General features: G+C 40.5%; 1 protein-coding gene across 1 annotated transcript; it reads left to right on the forward strand.

The window, feature by feature from the left end:
• Positions 1 to 3,514: 3,514 nt before the first annotated feature.
• Positions 3,515 to 10,071, forward strand: LOC119723747. The gene is made up of 8 exons (XM_038194585.1): positions 3,515 to 4,229; positions 5,102 to 5,262; positions 6,387 to 6,492; positions 7,028 to 7,109; positions 7,667 to 7,837; positions 8,057 to 8,160; positions 8,971 to 9,088; positions 9,815 to 10,071. Exons 1-8 carry the CDS (start codon positions 3,771 to 3,773, stop codon positions 10,012 to 10,014), a joined length of 1,401 nt encoding a protein of 466 aa, XP_038050513.1. The 5' UTR covers positions 3,515 to 3,770; the 3' UTR covers positions 10,015 to 10,071.
• Positions 10,072 to 10,900: the final 829 nt, after the last annotated feature.

Below are 10,900 nucleotides of genomic sequence, written 5' to 3' on the forward strand. Positions count from 1 at the left end.
CCAATAGGCTTCTCAAATTTTACGCGCGCGTCAAATTAATAACAGGTGCATATCGCATGCATCATGCGCGTGATCGTGTGCAAGACTATGTTTTGCGCCAAAGGCCGCATCCGAATTACATGACTATGGCTTTGAATTACGCACGGGTCTATGGAAGTGGCTGCAGCCACTACCGTAGACACGTGTGTGATTTTAAGCCGCAGCCTTAAGTAAATCGGACGTGGCCCGAAGCCACAGCCCCGAATATCCAATCGTCAATTCACAGTTCTCATGTTGCCTTCACAAACTTCTCGTCATTCTGAAATTATTGTGGGCGTACCCAAAAGTGCATTGAAAAAGTCAAAGATAAGCCTGAATTATCCAAAAGTAAAATCCACAGATCCTTGCCTAATATGGTCACAGACTTCATGTTCTTGCGAAAGATTGGGCGTGTCAAAAAAAAATGGGGAAAAATATCCTATATAGTACTGGATAAAATGATTCATGCAAGCCTCAATACACTTTTCTCTTCCTTATTTACCCAAACAAATGTTTTTGTACACACCCCGGATTTACTTCCTAACAGTCGTACTGAGGAGGGTGACACATTTGCTACACTATAGGCAAATTTTATCTATATGAATTCAGTGTTGGCGTGAACATACAACTTTGTTTGCACTACATGTCGTAAAATCTTACGAGTGGCAAATTCGCCGTTATTTCAAAAGAATGTCCCCCCCCCCCAAAAAAAAAAAAACACCCAGGCATAACCCTAGTTACATCCTGCTAAATGAATTACCATGGTAATCATCAACGAAAAACTCCCCCCTCCCAAGGGCAGATCCAGAACACAATTTTTGGGGGCCAAAAAAAAATTGATCCCCAAAAAATGTGGGCCCTAAAAATTACGGCGTGGGGTTCGGGGCCCGCTTAAGGGCCCCGAATTTTTTTTGGATTCCAGATGCTCTGTGGTGCGATCTGAGGCACTTTCTGACCACTTTAACTAATGTTTTTTTTAGGAAAAGATGGTGGTGTTCTCATTGACTGCCTTTATTGCGACGTCAATTTTTTTTTGGGGGGGGGGGGGGGGGGCATGGCCCTCTTTGCCCCCCCCATCCGCTCTTGCCCCTCCCCCTACTTTCCAAATTCAAGAAGAGATATTCACAACTTTGGCTATAATCTCTTCAAGACACACACGAAATTAAAGCTTGATCAACCATCTTCCATTTTCTGTTAATTTTTTTTGGAGGTGAGGCGATACTTTTAGTTACCACCCTAAAAGAAAAACGGAAAAAAAGTATGCCTAATTGTTTGGGTGCTCGTAACTAGATTCCTTTGCTAACGCGGGCAAAAAGCTGTGCCAGCGAGCGCACTTTCTAAAACACCTTCAAGAATTGGTTTGTTCTTCTTCCCCGAATGATGATCAAAATTGTTTCTTGCAAAACATAAATCCTTTTTTTTTCAGATTTTAAAATGTTCTTTGTTTTCTTTTTGCCATATTTCCTCACCGACGTCGTTGTAAAACTTGAGACAATGAATCATTGGGTCGTATGCATAAAAACTAGCATTTGCTTTTACTACCCATTTTTAAGCATTTACTTGTATTTGTATGAATAAAAATGAAGCAAATGCTTTTACTGTAAAGCATTTGCTGAAAGCTAAAAGTATTTACTTTTTACTTGCTAGCTTTCGCTAGACTAGAAGTGTTTACTTCATTTCGTATGAATAAAAAGGTCTGAGTATATGCTTCAGATTTCAAGCATTTACTGGTCATTTTTCAAGGCTGGGTTGGGGCAACCTTGAAAATATAAAGCAAATACTTCTGCGCAAAAACTGCTGCATTTATTAATACTAATCGCCCCGAAATTGACGCAAAACGTTAATAAACTACATATAATACCATACCCTGTATTTTGACTAACATTTATGCGCAATTTAAATACTTTTCTATTATGTATTTTTACTAGAATTAGAAACGATATAATTTCGCATTTTGTTCACGATATGAGAAGTGTTAGCATAAAATTCAGTGCGGCATAGAATGATTAAGGATAAATTTTATCCAACGGCACCCTGGGGACTGAACAAAATGAAATCATTTGTTTAGTTTATTAGGTCACCAATCTTTGCAAACTATTGTTTTTTTAATATTTCAATAAACAAAACTCTTTGTGTATCAAATGTAGTTCTGATTGTAGTTTATGATTTTACCCAATTTAACACGGCTGTGATTTTTATGCAATTGTGACGTCTACAAGACACTTTGGACCTTTACAATGTTCATGAATGATGAAAGTATACTTTTTGTATTCTGCAACTGCCGAAAAGTGTCAACATTTTTGCTGGACTGAGGATCGTGCATGTACTTCTACATGTTCTGTATGCATCACCTTGATTTGAACCCTGCGTGTGTGTGCGGCAGTTCGTACACACAAAACAAATCCTATTGTTGGCAATCATTCGTCCATGAAAACAATCCAACAGTAAGAAGCATTTGCTACCTGTTGTCTATTAAAGTGAATGTACATCATTGGCTTTTGCTGTAATTTTCAGAAATGGAGTATTTGAGGGGTTAGTATTTTATTTATCAAATATTGTTACACTGACATGTTTGAAGTTTTGTGTTCGAAAATGTTGGAAAAACCACGAAAAACAAAATTGTTCAAGTAGTCTGGTTCCCTGACTCCACTACAGATGAAATGGATCAATTTATAGTTGCCAGAAAATTGTAAGGTAAGGGAACAAGTCTAGCTGGCCTGCATCCGTTCATGAACATGTAACCAATACCAAACAAAATTTGGACTGAAAAAGGGGTAAATTTGGAGCAGTAGTTGAAATATAGTTAGGTTTTTCCAACGGTGGTCGGCCGACCACCGTTGGAAATGTATACAAAAATTCCATTTTCTTGAAAATGACTTCTCACCAGGTGCCATAATTTTACAGGATGCGTTAGACGTCATTTACCAACATCCTAGTATTAGTAAGGTAAAACTTGGTAGTTTTATTTTTCGATGTTTGCAAATGTTGTATATTCCCTTTAAATGCTGAACAGTAAAGGAAACCTATTATTCATACGAAATCAAGCATTTGCTTTTCCTTAATGCTTGTACTCCAAAGTAAATGCTTTTACTTTTTGCTTAAACTTCCTAACATTTACTAGTTTTTATACATACGACCCAATGTCACTTAAAGTTCGCCTATAAAGTTCGCAACCCAGAACTTTTGCTCCAAAGTGATATACGCAAAAAAATTCTCTTCTATTGACTTAAAATTCAGTTTCTTTTCCTTACCAGAAAGGAAAAGGATTTTACACGGCCATTTTAGAAAATTTCAACAATTTTTGTTGTGAACGAAAGACAAGCTCTCTCACGCTGGAGAAACACATTGCGCAAGACACTATATCGATCAGTCACGGTGAGGGGAAAACCCCGTTTGTATCCATTACGTCATTGGTTAAGCTAAATTTAGAAAGCCTGTTTGATTGGGTGTGAAAACAACGGGTTCAATGTTAATTGTGTGTATAATATGAACCCTGTCCTTGACAGTCGGGGTGTCGCTGGGTAACGTTTCCGGGTTCCTCATTGCAACTGAATCCTATAAAGCAGGCGCCGGTCTTCAAAGTCCACTCAAAAGCTGTGAAACTGAGCTACTGTAAAGATCCACAAAACCAGAATTTCGTTTTTCAGCACTCGAGTCGAACAGAGCGTTTCGGTTTTCACTGAGTTCCGAAACACCATCGCCTTGAGTGGATTGCTCTGAAGTTGAGTATAACTTAGTTAACCAAAAATAAAATGAATCAAGAGATGGCCCAGGAACATCTGATCGGCAGCGGGGTGGACGGGTCAAATCATGGGGACGAGGGGCGCGTGAGCCCCGCGCCGCTTAGCGAGGCCGCCGCGCCGATGGGCGCGGGGCTGGATCTGATGGAAGAGGCAAAGCACCGCGTGAAAGACCTCATCCACAGATTCGAACCTTCGGGCCATCGGGAACGGGGAGCGGCTCAAGAAGGAGAAGCCTTGAACAAAGACATCGGAGTGGAAGAAACAATCTCCTCGAGCACTATCACGGAGGAGGAATCCCTTCCTGGCAACATCATCACAAAGACTGTACACAAAGTCGAGAGACGGGCCAAGATCGTCGGCCATGCCGTGGTAGAAGGGGTGAAACAAGGCGCCCGGGAACTGCAGCAAGGCGCCCGGGAACTTCAGCACGGTGTCGAGATCTTGATTGAAAAGTTCCTTCTCCCTGAGGTAGGTTTCCGTATTTATTTCAGTTCATAATTTGTTGGAAGGAAGGGAGGCTATTAAATTTCAAACTAGAGACGTCCTGGAATTTATTCTTTGTTGTGTCCTGGAAACTGAAAGTCGTAAAGATATTGACGATCGACAAGTCAAATCACAAATACTTCACAAGTCAAATCACAAGTCCATCACAAGTCAAACCACAATTCTCTATCGCAATTCAAATCACAGGTCCGTCACAAGTCAAATCACAAGACTTAGTCTATCACAAGTCAAGTCACAAGGAAGTTCTACAGGAAGTGGATTTTTATAATACTGGAGATTTGAGGTTTTTTTTAAATGGAAAAAACAATTGAACTCATAAGGACACATTTTGGTATGACTGTTTATGGGCGGGGCATTAAATCGCCAGAAATTGGAAGGGAGAGCAGCCGGACGCGAAGACTGCATATTACAGACACATGACAGCACAATACCCATGCGTGAGCATTTCGTAAGCAACAGTTTTTAACTTTCATTTCAATTTCTGAGCGTAGCTTCCTTTTCCATGCTCCTTCATGCCAAACGCATTCTGTGTTTGAATGAGAAAAAAAAAAGAACCTTTCGCGAGTACAGGAAATGTAGCGGTTCAACAAGCAAATAAAATGGGCAGTAAAAAGTCCAAAAAAAGTCAAAGAGTGTGCCACAAAGCACATGAAACGAAAGCTACTATACCGGGTATATAATCATCGCTTCACGCGAAAGCGGAAATGACGGGGGAAATATCGTTATTTTAAAGTCAATACAAGAGGCGATACGAAGGCCCAAATATGGTCGTTGTGAAGTGCGACTGTTCTGTTATAGTCAAATCTGACTATTTTTTTTTTTAATTCTACATGCAGAGTTCTCTGGAGCAGCATCCAGGCAACAACGTCCACGTGCCGCATCCCGACAAGCTGATTGGTGGAATGGTGGGACTCGGCATACATATTCAGAAGGACGCGAAGGGTCACGTGGTCCGTACCGTCATTCCAGACGGCTTGGCGGCAAAATCGAAACTCCAGTAATTACATTATTTTTTTCCCGATTCAGATATGTTTTACAAATCGAAACGTTCACAATTAAACACAATTTGGCTTGTTTTGACATGATCACTTCTAGTATAAGCTGCATTGAATCGATTTGTTAGTACATTCAGGCTGAGGAATGGATGAAATAATCAATAAATCAATAATTCAATTACCGATTAACTGATATGACATTGTCAACCCTCCTGCTGTCTGAACAGTCACAGACAGTCAAAACGATTATCCTCTTACCCTGCCTTGCCTTTTACACAGGCTAATCACCAACAGTCAGATCATTTTTCCAGCAATTAAGCACTGTGACTAGTCAAATTGAGTCAACAGACAAAGCAGGCAAGTTGTGGTCGCAGCTGTTTTATCACTCACCGGAAGTCAAAGCATAGCTGTACCAAGTTACATAAACAGTCACAGCCAGTCAATCCTGCTTTATATGTAGGCTGGGAGCTCTTAACAGTTGAAAACAGTCACTTGACTGATTTCGATCGACTGAAAGGGCAACTTTGCATGGAATGTATGTTTGCATAGGAGGGAACAAATTAACTGATTATATCTATAAATCAATCAATTGTTCTATCATTTGAATGAAGCAAATTAATTGATCAAGATTATTAATCAGTAAATTGGTTGGTCAGCAGTAGTTGGGCAGTCTGTTGGCTGGGCGAAGAATTCATCAGTCAATCAACTGAATCATTCAGATGAATGACTTGATTGATTGATTGATTAAGTAATTAACTGATCAATGTATCAGACATTTTGTCAGTCAAATTCAAAGATTGATAGAATGGGTCAATTAATTGATGAATAATACATCATTTCATTACTGGCGCTCAAGTTGGTGAAATGAAACTAACAATGTTTCCAATAAAGCAAAATGGAAACAATTGTTTCTATGAAACTGTCATTGTTCTCACCCTAGGCCAAATGAAGAGGAAACACCTGGACGAGGATATAAAAAGCAAAAAACAAAAGAACAAGTTAAATAAACAAAAACAGTAAGAAGGAAATTCTGCTTCATGGTTGTACAGAAGTAGCTTTATACATTTCAACTATCCTCATGAAATATTTTCCCTTTTATATTTTTTGTCTTTTTCTTTTTACATAGGGAAAACGATGTCATTGTCAGCGTCAATGGGAATGATGTCACAAGCTGGGAATTTGAGGAGCTCCAGCAATTTTTTGGCTCTTTGGAAGAAGTGGACTTCAAAATTGTACGTAGCTGAAGACCAAACTATCCCGACACCTACAAGCTGAAAACTTTCCAAATAATTTCTCAATTAACTGTTAAAAGTAGACCCAACCCATCCCCAGCCCAATCGAACCAACCCCAACCCAACCTCGTCCACCCATACAAGTGTGTATTTGCCTGAAATCAAGGACACCCTAATGTCCCTCTTTTGTTTGTACTCTTAACTTTTGAGGAAGACCTCCCATATGTTTTGTACACGAATCCAAATTGGGGGCCTTCAGGAATTGGAGACCCATGTCCCCTATTGAATACAGAAACAAACTCACCCCAACCAACCAACCTGACCCTACCCACTCCACGCAAACCCAACCCCACCCATAAAAACTATATATAAAATAAACACACACACATCCAAAGGCATTCTTACTACTAACACAAAAACATATTCTACTGCCTTATCTTACTGGATCGTTTGCATAACATTTTTATGAAGAATCTCTTCCATGGCAAATTCATTATGACTCACTTCCTTCGTCCTTTTGTTATTCCGCCAACAGGTCATCGAACGCCAAGAAGAGGACGAAAGTGGCAACTTTGTTTGCCGTAAAGTAACGATATCAATCAAGATTTCACTCGAAGGTACACCAGCTTATTTTCCACTTACGATAATCTCTCCTCAAGCTGTCACGCATTTGGGTCGTGCATATATCACCTCATGGTGACCCCTGACCCCAATCACGCCACATTCCTAAGACTTAAACAATACCCAGCGCGAGGGAAGGGGCGCGATAACAAATCATGCCCAGGCCAGTATGTTTACCGACGAGAAACTTATCAAAGTCGGTAACCAAAGCAAATGGGTACAACTTGGTACCAACTGGTCCACTCACCATCTGCTTCGAGGAAAGCAATAACATTTTTTTTTTAAAACCTTCAAAAAAGTGAGAAAACATGGGATGCACTTCATCCCTGCAAGCGAGATCCAACATTCCTGACCGTAAGAGTTGATTTTGTTTCATTGTGCAAAGCAGATAAGGAGGATTTGATCGACTGTTCCCAAAGTAAATGTGACTTGAGTCGAGTTGGACAGAAATTTTCAGGAAGACTTGGCAGGACTGGCCGACGTCCGATTCTCCGTTGGTGTCTCTCGAGGTCATTCATTCTACTATTCTCTTGTTTTCTCTCTCTATCTGAAGGAGATCAGGTGATGGTGGATGTAGATGTCAAGGTACGCTACAGCCAGTGGTATTGGAATGGCGAATCGGAACCTAGCTACATCTTCCAGAATAACAGAGGCCAGAGCACCAAGTACCTGACGTTAAAGAACAAGTGTTTCTGCATGTCGACAGCGAACGACCTCACACCTTGTAAGTTCACGCCTGAGACAAATCCCAATTTTTCCTCAATGGTTCATAGTTTTCAAACAATTAAACTATAACATTTTCGTCAAAGGGATAGTTTTATGTACAACAATTATCTTTCCCAGTCCCCCCGTTTAAGAACACATTAAATTACATTATTTTTTATTTAGAAAACAAACATAATTACACTTCTTCTTTTTGATTTTGTTTTCCTTTTGGTCATAGGTCGCTTCAAGTTTTTCTATTACATGCCTTTCGATTTTGGACCAAGGGCTATCATCAACTTGAATAATGACTCACCGTTGGATCATGGGGAGCCCTCAAGAATTGTAAGTCAGTTGCAGCAAAATGTATAATTGTACTCTGAATGACGCCTGCGTCACGAAAAGAAAACAATGAAATATTGAGTGGCTTATACGAAGATAACAAGAAATAATATTCAGAACTAGTTGTGTCAGTGACTCGGTCAGTGACTCGGTCAGTGACTCGGTCAGTGACTCGGTCAGTGACTCGGTCAGTGACTCGGTCAGTGACTCGGTCAGTGACTCGGTCAGTGACTCGGTCAGTGACTCGGTCAGTGACTCGGTCAGTGACTCGGTCAGTGACTCGGTCAGTGACTCGATCAGTGACTCGATCGGTCAGTGACTCGATCAGTGAGTGGTCAGTGACTCGATCGGTCAGTGACTCGATCGGTCAGTGACTCGATCGGTCAGTGACTCGATCGGTCAGTCAGTTGGTCGGTCGGTCGATCGGTTGGCTGGTGGATAAATTGTTTTGTCAGTGACTCAGTCAACCAGTCACTCAGTTGGGGAGTCAGCAGGATTCTTATGAATCTTGGGTTGAAGACAAAGCCAAAACCCGAAAAAGCAAACCTGAGTTTCGTAAACCACCAAGTTACAATCCCGGCCAAAATAGTTGGGATACTTCCTGAGCCTTCCACGGTCACCCACTCCCCTGCTCCCCTGGTCAATGTTGTTCTCTCCAGCTGATGGAGCACACACCGCGTCATGAGAGACAACACTGAGCGGGGGCCGGGGGGTTGGGGCCCAGCGAGATTTGGCCAGGATTGTAGTTATCAAATAAAGGGCTATGTAGATTCCGCAGTGTCAAGAAATCAGACATGTTTATTTTTTTTTTAGGGTGTAAACAGCGCTGAGTTGAGAGAAAGTCTCTTCATTCTGAATGACGACAGAATCTTTCTCACTGTGAGGCAGGACAACACTAACAGGTTAACGTTCGAGCTTGCATCTAAAAGAAGTGAGTTTAACAAAAAATTTACTAAACTTTGGCTTGGCAGTAACTCAAGTCTGTGTCAAATCAACATGGCTAATCAGTTCAGCGTTTTACCGCCTATTTCCTTGGTATTTGAACAAAATAGGAATATCTCTATCCCCCCCTCCCCCCCGATGAGATTCTAGTCCATCGCAAGTAACTTCAAGACTAATACTGGTACTGATTTGCACTGCTAGGTGGAGCAATTAACCCTCAATTGCAAACATTCTGTGCCATGTAGTTCTTTCAGTCAAACAGTGAAGAATTCCCAGCCGACATAAAGCAGGATCTACAGGCTGGGACTGTTTAAATACATGTACCTGTACAGCTATGCTTTGACTGCGGGTGAGTGATAAAACAGCTGTGCCTGTGATCACAACTTGCCTGCTTTGCCTGTTGACCCAGTTTGACTAGTCACAGTGCTTGCTTGACATCATGATCTGACTGCTGGTGACTGGCCTTCGTTAAAAGTATAGCAAGGGAAGTGGAAGTGAATTTCGACTGTCTGTGACTGTTTAAATAGCAGGAGGAATGAATGGGGTAAAATGGTTTGCTTAGGGACACCACACACAATAAGATTGATTTGAACCAAAAAAAAAATGTTTTGCTACTTTCTTTTGGAGGAATTGAATAAAAATACCTTCTGTAAAGCTTTCTACATAGTTGATACTAATTAAAGAGTGTCGTTAACTGTTTTTTTTTTTTTGATAGGGTATTATCTCACGGCTGATTCAAAGGGAAATTTGACAACGACCTACTTCTCAGACGTCGAAGCCGTGGATGAAAGCGGTCAGTTTAACATAGTGCATACGTCTGAAGTCGACAAGATGACCCCCTCCGACAGACAGAATTACAACCCCAAGGTGCAGGGTAGGTTCAATGGCAAGGGCAAGGGCAATTCGTGGAAATGAGTCCCTGAAAATCATGAGCTGGGAAAATGACTGTTCAGCTCCTCGTAAAATTGCCCCCCAAACCCGGTTGTATGTACAAAGTGATTTAAGAGGGTGATTTGCATGCATAATAATTGTACAATTGTTCTGGTCTATGGTGTGACTACTAAAACTCACAATAAAGTTGTAAAAATGACTGCCATTAAAGGGAATATACAACCTTTGCAAACATCGAAAAACAAAACTACCAATTTTTTTTTTACGAAATACCTTACTTGGATGTTGGTAAATGACGGTCTAAGGCATCCTGTAAAATTATGGCACCTGGAGTGAAGTCATTTTCAAGAAAAGTGGTATTTTTGTATACATTTCCAACGGTGGTCAGCCGACCACCGTTGGAAAAACCTTACTATTTTTCAACTACTGCTGCAAATTTACCATTTTTTCAGTCCAAATTTTGTTTGCTATTGGTCACATGTTCATGAACGGGTGCAGGCCAGCTCAGTAGACTGGTTCCCTTACCTTACAATTTTCCAGCATCTATGAATTGATCCATTTCATCTTTAGTGGAGTCAGGGAACCAGACTATTTGAACATTTTTGTTTTTGTTGGTTTTTCCAGCATTTTCGAACCCAAAACTTTAAACATATTAGTGTAACAATATTTAATCCATTATACTAACTCCTCAAATAGTTCACTTCTGAAAATTACAGCAAAAGCCAATGATGTACATTCCCTTTAATTAATTTTTAGAAACTGCTTAAAATATTTCTATGCTGCTAATTTTGTTGGTAAGTGGGTAAGGTTTATGGGACCAAAATTTCGGTGAGAACTTGCAAGTTGGCAAAGTGGAGAAAATTGTGAATGCCCTGACACAAATTAACATTAAAATCACACTTAAGAATGT

The sequence above is a fragment of the Patiria miniata genome, unplaced genomic scaffold, assembly GCF_015706575.1.
Source record: "Patiria miniata isolate m_02_andy unplaced genomic scaffold, ASM1570657v1 HiC_scaffold_17, whole genome shotgun sequence".
Lineage (NCBI taxonomy): Eukaryota > Metazoa > Echinodermata > Asteroidea > Valvatida > Asterinidae > Patiria > Patiria miniata.

Coding starts and splice junctions, on each gene's coding strand:
- LOC119723747 (XM_038194585.1), top strand. CDS start 3,771: ATGAATCAAGAGATGGCCCAGGAACATCTGATCGGCAGCGGGGTGGAC. Junction 7,110..7,666: donor AATCAAGATTTCACTCGAAG/GTACACCAGCTT, acceptor CTCTATCTGAAG/GAGATCAGGTGATGGTGGAT. Junction 9,089..9,814: donor CGAGCTTGCATCTAAAAGAA/GTGAGTTTAACA, acceptor TTTTTTTGATAG/GGTATTATCTCACGGCTGAT.